This window comes from Diabrotica undecimpunctata, chromosome 10 (assembly GCF_040954645.1).
Source record: "Diabrotica undecimpunctata isolate CICGRU chromosome 10, icDiaUnde3, whole genome shotgun sequence".
Lineage (NCBI taxonomy): Eukaryota > Metazoa > Arthropoda > Insecta > Coleoptera > Chrysomelidae > Diabrotica > Diabrotica undecimpunctata.
This window is the reverse complement of record NC_092812.1, coordinates 75,348,856-75,371,573: the sequence shown is the minus strand read 5'-3', so window position 1 is coordinate 75,371,573 and position 22,718 is coordinate 75,348,856. Positions and strand designations below refer to the sequence as shown.

General features: G+C 33.4%; 1 protein-coding gene across 1 annotated transcript in view; it reads left to right on the top strand.

Annotated features, from left to right (window-relative positions):
- Nucleotides 1-20,928, top strand: part of Duba (Deubiquitinating enzyme A) — a 35,171-nt gene extending 14,243 nt beyond the window's left edge. Inside the window, exons 4-8 of the mRNA XM_072546757.1 lie at nt 1,743-2,055; nt 2,307-2,518; nt 6,473-6,737; nt 7,851-8,075; nt 13,535-20,928. Of these exons, the coding sequence (XP_072402858.1) occupies nt 1,743-2,055; nt 2,307-2,518; nt 6,473-6,737; nt 7,851-8,075; nt 13,535-13,665 (1,146 nt within the window). The 3' untranslated portion in view covers nt 13,666-20,928. The remainder of the gene's footprint in view (nt 1-1,742; nt 2,056-2,306; nt 2,519-6,472; nt 6,738-7,850; nt 8,076-13,534) is intronic.
- Nucleotides 20,929-22,718: the final 1,790 nt, after the last annotated feature.

The following is a 22,718-nucleotide window of genomic DNA, read 5'->3' as shown; positions in this document are numbered from 1 at the left end:
GAAAGCTGGTGTTATTCCTTTCTTTTTTATGTTTGGCTATTTTTGTTGATATTTTGCCTGTATAATTGTATTGTTAAATATTTTTGAAAAATTTAAACGCAGAATGAAAGATTACGTTATTACCGAGGGCCGAAAGTCCCTTAGAATAAACAAAAAGTTTTTTTTGAACGAGATATTTGAAATTAAAAATCACACTAAATTTTCTATTCTTTTTCACCCCTGTAACTTATTAAACTAAATATTATAGATGTTTTCAGGGACTTTCGGTCCTCAGTAATAATGTATTTTTTTATTCTGCGTTTAAATTTTTCAAAAATATTTATTAGTTTTCTCAGGATTCGAAAAAAATAAATGCATTTAAAAAGCATTGGCCCGAAATTTTGCGCCTACGCTCTTAACGCGACTCCGACTGGGTCATACGCGATTAACAAATAGCTACGTGTTCTCCAACAAACAAGAACCAAGATGTGACAACTGTGATGAAAAATTAACAACCAAACATAAGTTAGAGAAATGTCCAGCATTAACGCCAAAGCGCATGTTATACAATATACCAAACAAACTTAGCGATATTTTAGGTCTACAGTACAATATTTCAAACATAAAAAGTTTCTTAACCTCAATTAACGTTTTAAATGATATCTAAACTAACATTATAAATGTAATACAAATTATTGTTCGCTGTCATTGTTTCCCTAATAGCCAATTTGGCTGATGCGATTTTGTTAATAAAAAAAAATAAATAAACAAAGATATCCACAAACTTATATCACAACTTAAACAACATAAATGGATCCTAGCATGTAGCCTCCATGAAGGGTAAAACATACTGGAATGAAATAAAAAACGGACTAAATGTAAATCATTTAGACAACAAATTTCAGAACTAGTATATTATGGCCAGTCATATAATACAGCTGAAGAAAAATGTAATGCTTTCAAAGATTCCATCAACCGTAAAATCCTTAGGCAACTAGATCCTGTTATTCATAACGAAATAAGAAGCATATATGACTATTGTATGATGAATCATTTCTTCCCTGATGAATGGAAGACAGGTATTGTAATAATTATTCATAAACCTAATACTAACCACAAATTACATAAAAATTACCGTCCAACCACTCTTCTCGCAGTAATAGGAAAAAATTTTGAGAAAATTGTCCAAGGAAGATTATAATATATGAAGAATTAAACCAACACATTTCAGCACATCAGTTTGGATTTAAGGAAAAATCATTAACAATCCACCCTCTTTCAATAGTAACATCCAATGTACAGGCAACAAGATTACAAGGATTGAAGACTGCCTGAGTTTTCTTGGATATTAAGAAGGCTTTCGACTCCATTTAGACAAATAATGAGTTTGGCGTTTTGATTGTTTATTTAAAAATAGTTCCACTAAAAAATTGATGAATCCCTAGATCATAGTCGTTTTGTAATATCTCATACTACATATTTCAACTAACCCGTCAATCCAGTGGTTACGAAATTTTTTTTATTTTTTACCAACTTATTTGGTCTAGTATATAAATTTAATAATAACTGGCGGCCATTAATTAGGAATCCAGAAAATCAAGTTGATGTAGGTGATATATTTCAGATGTGTTTCACCATTAGTACTGAGGAATTGCATATTTTGTGTTACTAGATTGTTATTTTAAAAAAATAAAGACTTATTAGAGTGAAAAATAAATTAAATCCACATATTTTTTGTTATACAACAGTATATATGTTTTCAGAGGGATGCTATCTTTGCAAGGTGCATGTCGAGTTTAGGGTATGAAATAAAAAATATGAATGAAGATGGGGCTTGTTTATTTCGCTCAATTGCTGACCAAGTTTTTGGAGATCAAGAATTCCACTTTCAAGTCAGACAAGATTGTATGAACTACATTGTACAAAATCGAGACTACTTTGAACCTTATGTAACTGAAGATTTTGAGAAGTATGTTGCTCGAAAACGTACTTGGCATGTACACGGAAACCATCTAGAGATACAGGCTATGAGTGAACTATACAACAGAACAATAGAAGTATATTGTTATCAATTAGGTAAGTATCAGTTAGACATTCTATCATGTGCTTTTTTAAGATCAATGAATACTCTATAAACATGTATTTCATTTTTGCTCATAGCTAATTTAATTTAATTTTGTTTCATTATAATGAAATTGTTTGTTTATAAATATCACTAGCAAACTCACATATTTTAATGGTATGTCTAAGTAGTTCTATGGCCTTAGAATTTCTATGTTGTTGAATATTACATTGTTTTGTCTCTTATTAATGTACATTATTTTCAGAGCCCATTAACATTTTCAATGGCTCCAGGAGTACTAGTTACGAACCTATAAGGCTGTCATATCATAGAATGTGCCACTATAATTCCATCAGCAATCCAAATAGCCCCTCAGTTGGTGTAGGTTTAGGCCTTCCTAATTATAAACCAGTTGATATTGACAGAAGGAGATTTAATGATGCAGTGAGGGCCAGTGAAGAACTACTTATTGAACAGGTTTGTATCATATGTTTATAGTAATGTTAGTTTTACTAAATGTGTTGAAGGGTTTCATGTGTTTGGTGTTTTTAAAATCATTTTTCTCAATATGTATATAACATAATCACATTGATTGATGTATACATAAGCTTACATTTTAAATAGATGTCATTGCTTACTCTGTGTTGCTTATATATGGTTAAACATTATGATCATTTCTGCTTGTGGAAAGTGAAGAGTTGAGGTTCAAGTTAGAAGCCAGTAACTTTGTTCTATCATCATCATCGTCATTCTGGCTTTACAACTGTGCGTGGGTCCTATCCTCCTCAAGAATTTCTCTCCAGTCGTCCCTATCCATCGTCTTCATCGATTGTTATCGAGGAACCTTGTTCTTTCTCTTCTTCTCTGACCAATGAGTCTATCAAGGAGCGTTTTTCTAGCTGGGTCATTCTGTTCCATCCGCATTACATGTCCTATCCACCTCAGATGTCCTATCTTAATATGTTTTACGATATCAGGTTCCTGGTATATTCTATAAAGTTCGAAGTTGTATCGTCTTCTTCACACTCCATTGTCATTAATTGGTCCATAGATTCGCCTTAGTACTTTTCGGTCGAAACATCATAACATGTTTTCATTATTTGTTAAGAGTCCAGGTCTTTGAACCATATTATGTTAGGACTGGGCGTATTATTGTTTTGTAGAGTTTTATTTTTGTATTTCTCGATATAATTGTGGATTTAAGGAGGAGATTGTGCCCAAAATAGCATCTGCTGGCCGTGCAAATTCTGCGATTGATCTCTGCGGTAGTATTATTTTCAGTGTTAAGGAGCGCTCCCAGGTATACAAATTCGTTCACTGCTTCGATGACGTCTTTTTCTATAACAAGTGGTCGTAGCATTTGTGGTTGCGTGCTTATTTTTATATACTTCGTTTTGTTGGTGTTTATTATTAAACCCATTTTTGTAGCTGATTCTTTTGCTACATGCTACATACGCATCTCGTACAGCGTTTTCCGTTCTCCCTACAATATTGATATCATCAGCATAGGCCAGGATTTGCACTGATTTATTATACACTCGCGATCATAAAATCCGGGTCATCTTGAAAATTTCAAGTTTCTTCAATATTTTTGCCTCTGGTGCAGTAATAACCTTTTTTTTGGCTAATGTATTTTTAATTTGTCATCAATGTTTGTTTTGAAAAAAAAAAATGGTTTTTTATTGTTTTTATTGAAAAAAACAGAAAACAAATCAAATTGTTGATAAAACAGACATACGAAAAAATATGGAAAATACAGAACGTGGTAAAAAATCAGTGAAATTTGAATGACCAATATCGTGTATTGCCTCCCCTTGCTCTAATAACCTCTTGCAGACGACGGGGCATACTCTCAATTTTTCTTCGGATTACATGTTGTGGTATGTTATTCCACTCACTCACTAACAGATCCCTAAGCTCCTGTGCGTTGTTAGGAGGAGGTGTATGGGTTTGAATACGTTTTTTTCAAATCATTCCAGAGATGTTCGATGGGATTCAGGTCCGGAGACCTAGCTGGCCAGGCTACCCTCGTAATTCCAACTTCGTCCAAGCATTACATACTGATCCTGGCAACGTGCGATCGCACGTTGTCCTGCATAAAAACGGCGTTTTCTCCAAGCCCTGCCATGTTGGGCATAACATGTTCTTCCGGAATCTCCGTAATGTACCTTCGTGCAGTTAGGGACCCATTTTCGATGAAGGGTAATTCTGTGTGGAAGTCGGAAGATATACCTCCCCAAGCCATGACCGAGCCTCTACCAAATGGCATTCTTGGAGCAATGCAAGCTTGTGAAAATCGTTCACCGGTTCTCCTCCAAACTCTTACACGTCCATCGGATCCAGTTAGGTAGAAACGGGATTCATCTGAGAATAACACTTTGCTACAATCGTTAATTTCCCAACGCGCGTATTGTCGAGTAAAAGCTAGTCGTGCAACTCGAGGCACCCGGCGACGTGGCGGTCCTCTAGCCATTACCCGAGAAGATAGTCAAGAAGAACGAAGTCTTCTTCTGACTGTTGCAATACTAAAATTGCGATTTCATACTTCCTCTAGACGATTTTGATGCATAACCGCTGTTGAGGTCCAGTTTCGTAAAGACTGAAACACAAAGAAACGGTCATCTAGTGCCGTGGTCGTTGTTCTTCGTCCAGAGCCAGGTCGCCTGGTTAGCAAACTTGCCTACTGAAAGCGTTGAAGCACTCGTTGAACCGTAGAAAGGCTTACGCCAACAGTTCTTGCGACTTGCCGTTGAGTGTGACCGTCTTCCACAAGTGCAACAATTTGTGCCGTTTCAACAGTCAAAGTCATTTTGGTCAAAAAATAAACACTAATAATGACACTAATAAACACTAATGGTGGCAATAATAAACGTTTGTCCGTTGTATTTGATCAGGAAGTCGAAACACAAACGAGACATTTAAAACAAGCGGAGTTACAGGTAGCGTTCATTTTGGGAAGTGTGCACTTTACCGCGAAATTGGCACTATTGGAATTCTTTGTTACAAAGAAAACCGCAACAATTCTCAGAAACATGCATTAGTTTGTATTTGTGTTCTTATTATTTACGATAAAGCTCGTTAAAAATGAAATATCGGTAAATTTCAAGGTGACCCGGATTTTATGATCGCGAGTGTATATTGAACCAGTGGTTGTGATTTTTGACATACATATTATTTTTTCCAAAGCCAGATTAAACAGTATACAGGAGAGAGTGTCTCCTTGGCGCAGCCCGTTATTTGTTTTAAAAGGTTCAGACAGGTCCCCCTGAATTCGTACACTACAATCAATTTTTCAAGAGTTCTTTTTGATAAATTTACCAACTGATTTGGTATTCCTAGCTCTTTCATTGCTTTGAACATTTCTCTTCTCTTCACAGAGTCGTAGGCTACTTTGTAGTCTATAAATATGTGATGAGTATCAATGCCATATTCCAGTGTTTTTTCCAAAATTTGTTTCAGGGTTGCAATCTGATGAATTTAGTCGATTTACCACCTCTGAAACCAGCCTGGTATTTTCCTACTATCCGTTTTGCATATGGTGCTATACAGTGACATAGTACTGTGGAAACTATTTTATACGCTGCATTTAGAAGCGTAATTCCTCTGTGGTTAGAGCATTCAAAGATATCTCCTTTTTTGTTTATGGTGCCAGTATGTGTATGGTATTAGTATTCCAATATTTCAATCATTGGGGAGGGATTTCTGTGTCCATATTTCTTTTATAAGCTGCTGTAATTCCATTATGGTATCATTGCCACCTTCTTTATATAATTCAGCTGGGAGATTATCTATTCCGGGTAATTTGTTTCTGGCTAGTTTTTTAACTGCATCTTTAACTTCAAGATCGTTGGTGGTTCCTCTTCCCTCTCATCTGTTCCCCTTACCTCATCTCTTTCGTCTTCCAAGTTTTCTTCTTCTTCCTCTATATTAAGTGCTTGGTTAAAGTATTTCACCCGTCAGTTCACTACAACTTTCCTTGTTGTTAATAGGTTTCTATTCTGAGTACTGCGTTATCTTGTAGTTGCCTTGAATTATTTTCTGTTGATGTTAACCTTCTTATAGAATGATCTGAATTCGTTTTCTCTGTTGGGATTTTCTATATATTTAAGTGGTTTCGGTTTTTTCTTTTGTGTATCCTCTTTTCTTCTCTTCCCTTTGTCTTGTAATTTTCTACAGTTGTTCTAGTTCGTCGAGTAAGCATCTTTCTGTAGGTTTTATTTTTTTCTTTTGTTGCATTCTTGCATTCATTGCCAAACCAATGATTTTTACGGGCACAAATTTCTGTTTCTAACTTTCTTCTATAAGCCATAAAAAAGCAACATGTGCTTAGAGGTTTATGTCGGTATTGAGATCATATAATATGATAGACTTTTATAGAAAGATTATGTCATCTTTTGATTTCACCTCGAAAATCCCTCTTTTGTTTTGCAGACTATGTTGGAGGACAAGATCAAGGCTACAGACTGGGAGGCTACAAATGAGGCTATAGAGGAACAAGTTGCTAGAGAATCGTACATTCAATATTTTCGAGATACCGAACGACGTTTAAAGGCAACAGGAAATGTTCAAGCTAGCGCCAGTAGCTCTACAATTACATCATCCATGGTTTCTAGCCCTAGGAGCTCTAGAAGAGGTTCTATGTCTCCCAAAGGTGGCCAGTCTCCCGGCTCTCCCAGGAATAACATATCGCCCTTAGGTAAGTTGGCTCTTCCATTTTAAGATTGATTTCTAGTAGAGATAATTCATAATGTCGTGGACCTGACGTAATCATTTAATGACGTCGATCTACGAACGAAACAATGAAATCAGGCATTGCTAAAAACATGCAGTCCTCTTCCGTGCGTTATCGTAGCGAGACAGAGACGAACTAGTTTTTGCGTTAGTGAAATAGCTTTAATATATATTTTTTTTTTCTTGAACAATCGTTTTTAATATTTTATCATTTTTTGATCATTCTGAATAAAAAAGGTTAATTGTAATTTTTCTTTTAAAGTTGATCGTTTTCAACTTATAAACAATTTAAAACTGAAAAAAAAACGAAAAATGATGATTGAAGGCTCAAAAACACACAATTATTTTTGAATTTACCAAACCTTGTTCTATCAGTTTCTTATACTTTAGTTTGGGTTTATTTAATTTAAAAACGTTGTTTTTAGTTGTTGGAGGCCCTTATCACAACCTAAAAATGGATCTATACAAAACTTTTAAATAAATTAGGACCACTTTTTGTATGAGCGACCTCTTGTATAAACATATTTTGCTGAATTTAAAACCAAAATCCTATTATTTATCTATCATACATTGATTTGATATTTATTTATTTGTCCTCTAGATTTTTTTCAGTTCTTAAAAGGTTTATTTATAAGCCAAATTAGTGCAATGAAAATATTTTACATTTTTACACAGCAATTCTTATCGGTAGTGAAGTCGTAAATTTTTATTACATCTTTCAATGTGAGATAAAATAAAAATGCGATGACTAACTGAAATGTTTAAGATTAAAGAAACATAATATGTCATGTTTATTGGAAATATTCGACTTCATTAGTACGTGCAAATCCTACCCTGTCGCCTATATTCCTATGAAATTAAAATGGTAAACGTTTTTAGGGTCCATTTTTCGGGCATGCGGGCATGTATTTACGAGGTCCACGAAGTTTTGAAACATCTTTACATATGTAAATTTCTTTGAACATATATATATATATATATATATATATATATATATATATATATATATATATATATATGTACATATGTGTCTGTTTCAATATAAAAAAGATATTTTTATAGTTTATTTTTCTTTAAGCGAGCCCTAGGCCAAATTCTGGCAGTATGTCATTCATTCCCGACTGTAACAGTATTGAAAATTTAACTTCGACATATATTCCCACAGTAGAAGAACATAGTCTTGCAAATAGATTATACAATTCATCAAGAAGTACAGATTCGACTGAAAGTAGTTTTGGAGCAGAGAACATATCTCCTGATTTCACAGCAGTTGCTGGTCCTTCTACTGATAGTAACAATATAGGTACGTACGTTTTTCAAACCTGTGTGACCTTAAATTTTCTTATAGTGTACAGATATTTAACAGAGGCATCGAATCGTTGTTTAATTTAAGCAGTAGGTTAAAATTGTATTGTGCGAATATTATGTACTTAACCTGAATAAACCATAATTTTAATTAAAAATACGTCAAACGAATTCCAACACAAGTACTGACAGTGGTGTAAAATGCATCTGATAATTTAATTATCAAGACTGATACTAGATAAAAATATTAACTGTCAATCTCTTTTGTTACTTCTTTGTAAAGATTCTCTATGCACAGGTTTTTGCTCAATTTATGTATGGGCATGAATTATAGTAATTTTTATGAACTGAACTTTTAGCCTGAAGAGGCAAGCTCTGTTGTTCTTCTCATATTTTCTGCCCAAAATTTACTCCCCCAATTCCGTGTACCAAAATACTTGTTATTCTTTTTTTTTGTTAAATATAGTATTGTTACGACAAGATCTTGCTAGTTCCAGACCGAACATACGCGTTCGATTTACAGTTGTTCTAACATCGCCGAGAGAATTCCACTGAGTTTTGGAAGCGTTTCGAAGCTACGGTTCAAAGCTATTTGTACGGTTAAAAAAAATTATAAATTAATTGCATTTTTGTGTTAGTTTTAGAAGACTTTAAAAAATACATTAAAGTAACATTGGTATCAGAATTAGGATATTTAAATAAATTTTGTGAAAAATGGCTAACATAGTGGCTAACTTAGTGATTTAAAAGTGACAGATTTAAAAAGAACGAGAGTTGGAAGATAGGGAATTGAATTCTCTCGGGAAAAAGACTGAATTATTACAACGGCGGAAGTACGTCTTTGGAAGAAGAGGATTTGGATCCAAAAACATGTATTTGAGTACAAAAATGCTGCTGGATTTCGTTGATTACATCATTGGAAAACAGTTTTTTGTGATATTTCCAAAGTTTTTACGGACATTGTTTCTGTAAAAGAAAATAAAGTTTCTAAACGATATTTCATCTCTGGAAAGTTTCTGCTAACATCTCTGTGAAAATCTCCAAAGTCAGTTCTGAGAATTCTTATTTTGAGGATCAAATATCTTCGTTGGAAAACAGTTGCTTCCGATATTTAGTATTTTAAAGAAAATATTTCCTCTTTTGAACAGAAACTGAAAGTCATTGAAAAGAAGATGAAGGAAACAGAGACAGCAGACAGAGGAATTCGATCAATTACATTAGAGACAAAATTTTTAAGTTGTGCCAACGCCGACATTTGAAGTCTAAACAAACTTTCGACGGAAAATCGGCATGGAATAACAGCGTGAAACAGTTCGAATCAGCTGCAAGAGTGAAAGGATTATGTCTACCAGTCACAGTTCAAAAATCGAAGACAAAAGCGAGATGAGGCTCTTCAAGAATATGAGGTAGATATTGCCAGGTTAGTGTGATACACTTATCTAACAGCTTCTGAAGGCATGATGGAAGAATTGGCTGTTTAAACATTTATTGATGGTCTTCGTCATCATGAAATGAGAACAAACACTGCGATTAGCTGGTCACAAGACGCTGGTCGATGTCTATTGAGATCAGAGAAGAAAAAGATAAAATTTTAAAGAAAACTCCAAAGTGAACGAAGAAAACCATCGACCGTTTTGGCAAGAAATATCAAACCTATGCTCAGTAGTTAAAACGTATTGGGCCCGGTGGGACTTATTTATCATGGAAGGTAGCTTGCATAAACTAGTACTGGAAAGTGATGATGGTTCCGAGAAGAGAACATAGTTGGTGATTCCAAAGAGCATAGGTAATACATTTCTTACACCAGTCCTTTACATCGTCGGAACTATCATCCAATAAAACCGTTCCCCAATGCTCTGAAGGGCATTCTTTACACCGAAAGACCGTTTGAAATAATGGCTTTGGACATGGACATTGCCAGGCCATTTCCAGAAAGCTAAAATGGTTGCAAGTACCTACTTCACGAAGTGGATCGAGATCTACGCAATTCCAGACCAGAAGTCCGCCACTATTGCAGATGTGCCTTTGGAGATCCATAGTGATAAGGAACTTCGAGCGCGATCTATTCTAGGGAATCTACTATAGACTAGGCATGAAGAAAACAAGAACTACAGCTTATCACCCACAATCGGATGGAATGGTAGAGCGAATGAATAAGACAGTTGGCAACTTCTTCTTCTTAAAGTGCCCTCTCCTCAATGGAGGTTGGCTACTACAATTTTAAAATCTTCTCTATCTTCAGCTGTTCTTATTAGCTGTTCAAAATTTAGCCCTGTCCATTGTCGGATGTTTCTGAGCCACGATAGTCTTTTCCTTCCTAGGCCTCTCTTTCCCTCGATTTTTCCTTTCACTATAAGTTGGGCATATTGGTACTTATTATTTCTCAGTATGTGGTCTAGGTATGATGTTTTTCTAACTTTTACTGTGTTAAAAAGTTCTCTTTCCTTGCCTATTCTATGCAGCACTTCTTCGTTTGAGGTATGCGATGTCCATGAAATTTTGAGCATTCTCCGGTAGATCCACATTTCAAAGGCCTCCAATTTATTTACGGTTGATGTTTTTAGGGTCCACGTTTCAACTGCATATAGAAGAGTCGACCAGACGTAGCATTTTGATAAACGTAGTCGAATTTCGAGTTTTATTCGAGAATCACAAAGCAGTTTTTTTATTTTTTCGAAAGATTTTCTGGCCTGTTCTATTCTCGATCTTATTTCTAGATCAGGATTTAGGCTGCTATCGATCCAACATCCCAGGTACTTAAATCTATTGACCTGTTCTAAAATGTGCCCATTTATTGTGCAAGGTTGAGGTACGTTTTGATTTTTTCGGATTGACATCACTTTGGTTTTTTTAATGTGTATTTTCATACCAAATTGCTCACAGGTCGAGTTGGTCTTGTCGATGAGTCGTTGTAGACCTACGTCGGAATCCGCAATTAACACTGTATCATCGGCGTATCTGATACTGTTGATATTTACGCCATTCACCTTGACTCCATCCTTGGAATCCTCCAATGCTTCTTTAAATAGAAACTCGGAGTAAAGATTAAACAGCAGAGGCGACAGAACACATCCTTGTCTAACTCCCCTCCTAATTTCTACTTCTGCGGATGTGGAACCTTCGATCCTAACTCTGGCGTTTTGGTTCCAGTACAAGTTTTTTAAGAATTTGATGTCTTTTCCATCTAAAACGACTTCTTGCAAACGTTCTAATAGTAGGTCGTGTCTTACTCTATCAAATGATTTTTCGAAGTCTATAAAGCATATAAATATATCTTTCTGTTGGTCGTAGCATTTTTGGGCGAGAACTAGTAAACTGAACAGGGCTTCTCTCGTTCCTATGACGGCTCTGAATCCAAACTGATCGTCTCCGATGATTGTTTCGCACTTTCTATAGATACGATTATGTACGATTTTTAGTAGGACTTTTACTGCATGACTCATAAGGCTTATCAGACGGAACTCATTGCAGTGTTGTGGGTTTGGCTTTTTTGGTAGTGGGATGAATATTGACTCCAGCCAATCTTGGGGTATTTTACCTGTATCATAAATGCGATTGAATAAAAGGACAAATATTTCGATATTTTCTTCGCTGATTAATTTTAACGTTTCTGGGTATATTCCGTCTGGACCTGGGCTTTTATTTGTTTTAAGATGATTAATTGCATTTATGATTTCAGATTTCAGAATTGTTGGCCCTTCGTTGTTATTTTCCAATCTTGGTTCTTCTCGTATGTCGTGAAAAAGAATTTTAATGTAGTTTTCCCATTCTTTCAGTTTATCTTTCGTTGATTCTAGCAGTTTGCCATCCGTGTTCAGCATGGTGTGAAAAGTCGTTCTCTTGGTAGTCGATGTAAACTCTTACCTTTTTATGTAAATTAAAAAAATCGTGCCTTTGTTGTAGTTCTTCTATTTCCACGCATTTTGTTTCCAGCCATTTCTCTTTTGCTTCGGTTATTTTTTTTTTTCGAATTATTCTATTTAGTCTTTTGTATTCTCCGTCCTTGTCATTTTTTCCTTTGGATTCTCTTCGTTTGTTCATTAATTGGCAACTATTTGACAAAAATAGTGTCAACTCATCAGCAAGACTGGGACCAGTACCTTTCGTTCTTCGCACTGGCCTACAGATCCGCTGTTAATGAATCAACAGGTCAAACACTAGCAAAAGTCCCATTTGGACGTGAGATGCGACTACCTTCTCATCTAGAGTTTGGATGTAGACCTGGAGAAGAGGTAGCTGGTGAAGATTATGTGAACGAATTACGAAGAAGAATGGACGATATACACGAGTTGGTCCGTTCTCCTCTTCAATTCGCTAGCGATAGAATGAAGAAACGGTACGATACCCAAGCCGAAAAGTGATGTTTTAAGAAGAATGTCAAAGTGTGGCTCTAAAATCCAAAGAAGCGAAGGGATTGTTCTCCCAAATTGGAGCAGTTCTGGGAAGGTCAATACCTCATTGTGGAGAAGATTAAAGATGCCATCTACTGTAAGCAAGATTCCGAGAAGACCTTTGATAGTACGCCATAACCGGATGGCGCCATTCGAAGGAGACAAAGTGGAAGTAAACCAAGTCCTAGAGGCTCCTGACCTCACGTTTGAGGAATTCATGGGTGCATATGAAGGTATCAGTAAAGCAAGACCAGCCAGTATTAAACAAGCACAAAGATAGCAAAGTTCTCAAACTTCAAGCTGAGTCACGTTACCTTTTTTATCTGATAACTCTCCATGACCAACCTACCTACCAAAATGTAGGGGAAACATTTCTTTAATTGGGAGAGCACGTGCTTGAATCCAACATGTAAAAATTAGCCATGCCAAAGCTAGAATGCCGCCAATTGGATTAGGGGGTTTTCCGAAATATGGTGGAGGAAATCTTTAAAGATACCGAAGTCCATGTACTAGTTTGTTACCATATTTGCATGGTTACCAGTGCGGAGCGAATACCGTTGCTACTTTTATACACCTGTTGTAAACGAGTTGCCGATACCAGTTGCAATCCCGACGTTAGAGGAGGAATCATCTCTTAAGGAGGGGGCAATCTTACTGCAGCCCTTGCTACGCCCCTGATCAAATATACTATGCGTTCGGAGATTATCTAAGGCTGTTCTGACGTTATGAGATTACCACTAAATTCTACAAACATTCCGAAGAATGAGGCGGACTATACATAAGGACAATTAGGTTTTAGGAGTTTAGTCTAATAAATATATTTGTACCGTTAAATAAAAGTTCATCTTGTTTTAGTGTTAGTGTTAGAGGACTAAATAATTTTAAATAAACATTAGAATATAATTTGTGTGTTTTAGTTTTTACTGCACATTCAGAGATTCAAATTAGATATAGGTGAAAAATATCGCACTCGAATGCCACATCTAGATACGTAATATAAGTCAGAAAATAATTAATTGTTGTATTTATATTTATTTTCATTATAGTACTATTTTAATTTGCATAGGTTATGACGATGTGGATCAGGAAATAATGGCCCAAGTGCTGGCAGAGTCTCAGCAAAGTTACCTAGCTGAACTAAAGCAGAAATCTAAGAAGAGGTTTGGTTCTCCAGAACCGTCGACTTCAACTTATTAGATAAATTGCGCTGGGTGTTGCTTTTAAACAAGTAGTTTATCTTTATTTCGAAATAGTTTTTTTTATTTACAAATATTTATGTGTATATGTATATTTTTCCATTATTCTGGAGTTATCTGTGAACTGTTTTACTTAAATCTCTTTAACGCTAACATGTATTTTAATTCTAGTTAATAATAGAAGAGTGGTTTAAGAAAAGCAGTGTAAGTGATATATTTTTTCACAGATTACTTTATTTTTAGTAAATATTGAAATTTTTCTGTAAATTTGCAGATAGATTTATAATTTTGTTAATTTATCAACTAATTTCTTTAGTTGTTTGCAATAAGAACTAATAATGGTGTGTACTTATCTCAAATGCAAAAACCGACAAAACCAAAGCCTTTACTTCTACCATTGTCATGCGCATTGCTTTAGCGCATGAAGATGTCAAAAGTAAAGGCATTTACCTATATTATAGTACTATGGACAGCAACTTCTTAATTTAAACATTTATCTTTAAAACTATGATCATATTTTTAATATATACATTAATAGCTTGATGGAGTTCATACAAACAGACAAAACCAAAACCTTTACTTCTGCCAATCTCATGAAGCATTGCTTTAGCGCATGAGGATGTCAAAAGTAAATGCATTTACCCATGTTATAGTACTATGGACAGCAACTTCTTAATTTAACCATTTATTTTTAAAACTATGATCACATTTTTAATGTATACATTAATAGCTTGATGGAGTTCATACAAACAGACAAAACCAAAATCTTTACTTCTGCCATTCTCATGCGCATTGCTTTAGCGCATGAGGATGTCAAAAGTAAAGGCATTTACTGATGTTATAATACTATGGACAACAACTTCTTAATTTAAACACTTATCTTTAAAACTATGATCACATTTTTAATGTATACATTAACACCTCGATGGAGTTCATACCAAACAGACAAAACCAAAAGCTTTACTTCTGCCATTCTCATGTGCATTACTTTAGCGCACGAGGATGTCAAAAGTAAAGGCATTTACTGATGTTATAGTACTATGGACAACTTCCTAATTTAAACATTTATCTTTAAAACTATGATCACATTTTTAATGTATACATTAATACCTTGATAGAGTTCTTATGTTCTAGGTGTATTTCTTCAATCACTTGGAAACCGCAAAAAACTGCTGAAACAGCAGCTCTTGACGAATATAATAAATTAATCACAACGAAATCGATAGAATACTAATATATCTTTCAAGAGCATAATGGAAAATTTAACAGATAAAAAAACTTTGCTGGAGAACATGTCAGTTCGAGGTACTTATATGTGATATACATCTAAAATGATCTTTTTTTGTATTTTCTTTGAAGGGTCGAGAAAGATATGATTATTTCCGTTGCATTTTAGAACTTTCATTATTGTTTAACCAATCGTTGATTTGATGATTAACTCTCGATACTATTCTTTTCTGTTTCTATCCTTATATTAGAAATATTTCCATTTTTTTTTCTTTTCAGTTAGCGTTTTTCCAGTTATTACCTATTCTACTGTATATATTGATTTGTTTAGTCATGTCGCAGATTTTCAGGCCTTCTGTTAGAAGAAGATGTTTGAACTTTAATTTAGTTCAAGTAAGAAAACGCACGATTTTGGTAGTTTTTTCATTTACTTTTCAACGTAGCCTTCCTTCTTTTCGCTTAATGAGGTACTTCTTTTAACTTTTCCACAAATATTGTGCATTTCAACTATGACCTCATCTTTCGTAGAAAAACGGCGTTTTCTTAGTAATTTTCTTAAGTGTGTTAAAGGAAATAGTCACATAGGGCTAATCCTGGCAAATACGATGGGATCAATTCTTACTCCAAATTATGAAATTTTGTATGTGAAAAGAGGATTTTTTGCGGGACGAACTATCCAATAGAGCCTCGGCCTTGATCGGTGGACGTGTGCTTTATCACCACTGCTTTAACGGTTTCTTTGTCTCTAATGATGCAAATTTTATTAACACTGTCAGTCTTCACTGACTCGATGTCACTTCGACTAGTTTGTAATTGTTTTTGTTGAAAGTTCTGAAAGGTTTCTTGAGTTGGATGACAGATGTCATACTCCATCTGTCAAAGACTAGATTATTGTCAAATCTGTCTCGTTTATATGATTTGCGTAATTGTTATAAAATTCCTGGATTTCACTTATGTTTTGTTGGTTTTAAACAATCTGCGGTTCTTATGTCGTGTTGTCCTTTCGCTATATCGAGATAGGTATAATTGAGCATATCAATAGCCAAGAAGTTAAACATTATCTGTTTATCTGCCTGTATTCTGTTTTATTTTCAGATATTTTTATGTTCAATGTTTTTATTTGAGGATATGAGTAAAATAACGGATTCCCCCAATATTAATACATGTGAGAAAAAATGTTTGAAACAAAATATGGAAATTATTGAATGCAATAATATTGTTTAAAAATATTTTTGGATTTAATCAGTTGAAGTATATTAGGAACTGCTTAAAATTAATGAATTAGTTCTAAACTTTGAGATAAAGACCTAATTCGTTTTTGTGTGTTGCAATTAAAATACTTTTAGTGATTGAGAACTATTTAGTCAACTACTTTACTCAATATTACATTAAAAACTTTATTTATTTCAACAGACGGGATATAAAAACATCAGAAATTACTTCACCTTCGGTTGGTTGACCGGAAGATCTCAGATTTTTGTAAAGTTCGAGGTGTATGTTCGCGGGAAGTATAAATTCCCTTAACTAAAGGAAATCTTTCTTCTTAGCTTCGTTGATGATATTACCATTTCCATATATAGAAGTGACAATTCCATTTTTTTATTTTGAAAACATATTTCCTTTTATTTCCTATTGTTTTAAAATCAACCTCTTCATTGTTTGAGTACTTATATTGGATAGTATTGGGAAAGTCTTTCCTAAACCTTTCCTATTTATTTATCAGTGTGAAAGGATTTGCTTGCCTATATGTCATGTGAATGAAATTTAGTCTCAATCGGGCATTGGAATGAGGTGATGTATAGCAATGATTTTTTAATATTACAACTCTTGAGGACCTCTAGAAACAATAGTATCATCCCACATAAACATGAATGAATTAATAGTTCCCATTTAATAAATATTGAAACAGTATGTGTATTACCTCAATTTTCATGATAAGTACAGCTGTAGGTTCATCATCACAACATGAACGACGCGTTTCCATTTTTTGCCGTTTCGGTTTAGGTAATCTCTAGCATTCTGAGCTTTCTTTTGATGAAGTTCCTTTCAATTTCGAGCTTTCACTGCTTGCAAAACTGGTTTGCACACCTCGTACATTACACCCCTCTTACTGGTTAAATACTAAAGCTTGTTTTTTCCATATTAGATTCAAATATGCAGTTTGTAAGTCAAATTATTTTAAAGCATAGAAATTTCTATACAGTTACATTTGTCGTTCTGTTCAAGACTGAGCACCTACCTATTCAAGTGGTTTAAAATATTTAGCTCGACAGTTTTACCCGATATAGTCTTATATTCTTGCCCAGCATCTTGTCTTCTTCTTTTTTCATGTTTGTCTTCCAATTTTCAAGATTGCAGACTTTAGGGTTAGAATAATTTGATGTCATCGGCTCTGCTCCATTGATATTCGATCTTATATTGGTTTCGTCTTTTTCACCATCTTTATTGGTTTTAGCCAGATCTTCATCCGAGGGGTTGCTTGCCTGTAGGATTAATATCTTATTGATATCCATATTAGTTAAATGTAGTATATTCAATAATTAAAACGCGAAATAATAATTTAAAAAAAGATCTAACTATTCTGTCTGTTGATTAAGAACATTAAACAAACATCTAACTTTTAGCAGCACAACTTTAGTTCATTTTGCTTCTTTAACACCTATCGAAAATTAAATTCCGAAACTAGTTTAGTACTGCCATTTAGAAAAGAGCAGAAAAAGGTCGATTGATTACTTTACAATTGATAGGTACATTGATTCAACTTATGCATTCCATTTTTGTGGGATAGTCCGTTATTGCACCCATAGTCTCAATGTATCAATTACCTTTGTAGATCATATTCATTATTGGCTGGACTTTTGTACACTTCGAGGGTTCTATTGATAATTATATTGAAATGTTATTTTCCTTGTCTCGATATATTTTCGCTTAAATAGTGTGAGTCATAATATTTAATGTCGTGGTACATCTTACGCAATATCAAACTTGTCCATTTGTATCTTTAAATATTTGTATTTGTCTTATAACATACCAGAAGTTCTTTAATCAGCTATTAATCTCGTGATATAAACTAGTACACTCAACACCGAGTTCTGTTGATTTAAACTTACAAAATGTGTTTAAAGCATGGTTGAATATTTATTTTAGGTAATAAGGAACGACATTTCATTGCAACACTAACATTGGGATCTTATTGAAATTCCAACCCACAATCTGCACAGTTTTATTAATAATATATACGTTCTCGAATTTTCATAGTTTCTTAGCACTTTTAGAGGCGATATTTTTGTTTGATATTACTAAATATTTGCCTCTTACTTACTTACTAAAAATATGAGATTTTCTGGACCTTAGGAAAATAAATATCCCAGTGTTGGTGATAAAATTATTATTAGTTTATTTTTCTTGTAAGAATAAATGTCATAATAGACATAATATTTATTAGCATATTTTCTTTACTTTTTTTTAGATAATTTTATTTATAACTGCATACAACACCCAATAATAATTGAAATCATTTTGACTCTCTTATTTAAACCTAAGGTGGATAGTCTAAATATTACATTATAGGATATCCGTAAAACACTTAGTTTTTTTCTATATAATTACTAAATGTATGTGTTAATATGAGAGTATTTAAAACTACTAAAATATTTTAATCAACGATCATTTAAGCATGTTAAAATCATTGGGACAGCAATCGCCAATCCAGGTGAATAAATTGGAAAGCCTGCTAACAGCGTGTAACTCAAATTGTCAATAAATGGAAAGATTTTCAGACAAATGAAATTCTGTATGTATCTCAATTCACCCTAGTTGGCGAATGTTGTAATATATAATGATCATTCAGAGTAATACATTGTAAATTTCATTTTTATATAGATTCACTGTTCGTTATTACTGTCTAGTTTTTCTTGGTCTAGATGGTATGTTTAGAAACTAAAAACAGCAATTTTGAAAAGCTTGGGCAATTATTTACCAAAAGAAACGCCCGAAAATGCGCAATTTTTTGTGTACTTAGCTGCAAAAGTAAAAAAGCTCAAATTTTAATGTTTCCTTTGGTGAAAACTATCAAGTGTCAAAAAAAACTGTGCTTTAGTTTTTACCTAAAAAGCCAATAAAAATATGTAATTGTCTTAATCATACCAAATTAAAGCAAAAATAATATATATCAAGAATTTTTACTATTAAATTAGGTAAAAATACATAATGTTAATTACATATTTGTCAAATTTAGATGTTTGTAAAAATTTTAAAATTCCGTATCTCTTATTGTATATTTAAATGCAAAATATATCCGTGCTTTATGGCAACGCCGCAATAAGTAGACGGAAATTGCACAAATGACAGAATGACATGAAATCTTCATTTCGATGCTGTGCAGTACAAAAAATGTATTTACTGCGCATATACATATGACGAAATTACTGTTAACAGCTTTGGCTTCGGCAAACTTCGTCATATTAAATATGTAAAACAATGTTAATAAACCTAACCGAACCAAACCGCATCTAGTCACTGACTTATAAAACTAAGAAAAGTTAATAAAATACTTTATGTACAGCACCCGTTTTGTGATTTACTGTGAAATATGTAATCACAAATCTGTTCATTTTTAATTTTCATAAGGAAACATATTTTGTATATGTATGGCAACATTGACTAGAATTATCTTCATGGGGCATATGACAAGGTTGTAAAAAATGACATTTCTTGCTTTATCGCAGCAGAGGATTTTAAAAATAAAACGTTTTAAATGGAAAATAAATCAAAATTATCTATGAGCACCCAATAAAATAAATTGTATATTAATCACTAATCAAACTCCATTGATATAAATTTCAGTAGATTATTTCACTAGAAACTTCACTTCAAAAGAACACTCCGTGTCACTAATATATTATTTCCTTTAACATTATTATAATAAGTTGTTTTGGCATGATGTTTCTTTATGAGGTACAATCAATAATTACTTGTTCACAGCATTGTAGGTTTTTTTTATTACACAATACTTTGTGATATTAATAGCAACTCTGGAAACAATTCCTAACTGCCATTTACATTCCATAAATTAAAGGTGAATTAGCATACTGTTTGCAATGATATTTACTGTAAATTATTGTTTGTGAGTACCAAATTTTGTCTATAAATTTTATTTTATTGAAAATATGATGTATACAAATCAAAATAATTCTAAAATGATTATCGGGTAATTTCTAAGCAGTTGGTTGTACGTGACGACGTAGAAATGTCATTGATTAGGTGCAACGAACTTTATGAAATAATATATTAAATTTCCTGTCTTTCTTAGATATGAGTTCATATCTGAAATTAAGTAACATGTAAAGTTGAAGTAAAGGCGAAAATACGACAAATAAATAAGTAAAATCCTGTAGTATAACCTCAAATTACAAAACTGGTCGTGTTTCATACAATCAGAACATAGTACACATTTAACATAATCAAAATTTTCTCTTTTTAGTTTTTAAACAGACTTGTTTGATTTTGGGTTTTACAATATTTTTTCTCAAGTTCTAACCTCTTTACAAGACTTCATTTTGTGATCAGGACATATTTAAACCTTGTTGAGGACCTTCGTAACTAGTTAGTTCTTGAGATTCTTTTTTAGAGCTATATCAAAGCTAAGTTCGGATTAGATAATAAACGTCTGCTTTTGAATGTTTTTTGGGTTTTAGAATCGTATTTTTGATTTTTTTGTGTTTCAAGCAATTTAGATATTGTATTTGATAGCAATGCCCAAAGATATTACTTTTTGCGAGCAGATTTTTATTGTCATTCTCAACATATGTATTACTCTGAATCGAGTGTTATCTTTATATGTAATCTGTTTTTTTTTTCAATACGGTGGATCTAATGCTAAGTTGTATGAGTTAGTGGTACTTTAATGTGATAATTATTTATATATTATTTGTTAAGTTCTAGAAGTAGGATGTTTAAATACAGTTTGTATTAGTTGTGTTTCACAGGTCCTCTCTTTTGTTAATAAATATATTGTAAAATATAACGTTCGAAAGTATTTTGAAAGTTTTCTTTCCCCAGGATCATTTATTACCATAACGAGAATGCCTTTTTTGGCTTACAGAAATGGCTGCAAAAAATTAAATACACTTCTCTGATATGTAAATTATACAGGGTGATCAAACTTTTGTGACAAAGTCCGTTATATCTGTTATTAGGGGCTGTTCAAGTATAACTATAGGGTGCAGGGGTTATTTGATTTGCTTATTTTTGAAGAATGGTCTCTAGATAGTGATTACGTTAGCAGTAGTTATTTACTTTCTACACATATTGCAACCCACACATTGTCTATGTTTCAAAACGAAACGCATTTTTGGAGATTCACACAAATAATGTATTTGTTTAGGTACTCACTTAAGAGAAAAGTAGGTGAATTACCGCGCACTATTCACTTATCAGCACTTATTCACCTATCACAAGAAAAAATATTTGGAAAACGAGGTTCAGGAAGAAGAAGAACATCTTGGTTAAAGAACCTCAGAATCTGGTTCAATACAACATCTGTGCAGCTTTTCCGCGCTGCTGCAGATAAGATAAAGATTGCCATGATGATCGCCAACATTCGTAACGGATAGGCACATCAAGAAGAATTCACTTATCTAAATTTCTTCCGTCAATCTATTGTTTCGTTACCATTGGCGATTTGACGTATTTTAAGCAAAGCAAGTTAACGTTTGTGTTACCGTTGATCCACTTTCGCCAAAGTTGAATTGTTTAATTAAGATGTCGTTTCAAATAGACAAATCCAAGTTATGCCAAAATTTATTCGACAGTTTTAAAATGTATCAAAATGAGTTAACGTGTGGCGTAATAATTATAAGTTACAAGCAAAATCCGACAAAGAACTTGATATTATTGTCTCTTAACAGAATTGACGAAGAATTGCAAGCAGCGACTAAGAATAAATCCGATCTACCACGTTTTTTTTTCAAGGTGAGTGATGAAACCATTTTAGGTACGAGTACCTACTAGAAATATTACATTACACTAGAAATATTAAAAATAGCCAAAAACTTTCTCTTTACATTTTGTAAAGAAAACAATAATTACACGTTTAATGATTATGATAATATTATGACCTGCCACAAATTTTAGAGGTAATGTTTATTAGATAGATTTATTCCTTATAATTGACACCGTCGATTGGTCACAAAAATACAGGGTGTTCATTTTCTGTATTTCACGGGTTCTGTGAAAATCTGTTTTTAAATCTTTGAATAAAGTTTTTTATGTGGCCTATAACAATATTTCGATCACAATACGAAATAAGATGTATTTAAAATGTATTTTTGTGTATATATGTAAGTAATATGTACTCACTATAGTGTGTAACGACCCTCTTTATGGAATAGCTGCACCAATAAAATGTTTCAATTTTTAGGAAAAGAAAACCGGTACCTACGCCTGCCGAAAAACACAAATTATACAGCCAGCTTTGAATGCTAAAAAATATAAAGAAGACATAAAACCTGGAGCGGAATTAAAAAATGTGAAAATAAGCATAAGTGAAAAGTACAGATAAGTAGCCGAGAGCAAAATCTCACGAAGCTATGAAAAATAAGATTGCTCTACTCGAAAAAAATCTGAATGCTTTGTATTATGCCAGAGATACTAGGGCAAGCCGTGTTGAAGCTGATCAGATCATTAAGTTGCGCGAAGAATTAAAAACAGCGAAACAGTCTTTAAACATGAACATTAAACAGGAAGATTCAAAACGCAGTTGTCCAGAAGAAACACAGAGATGGTATGAAAGGAAAGTTAGAATATATTTGTCATGATAATCCAGAA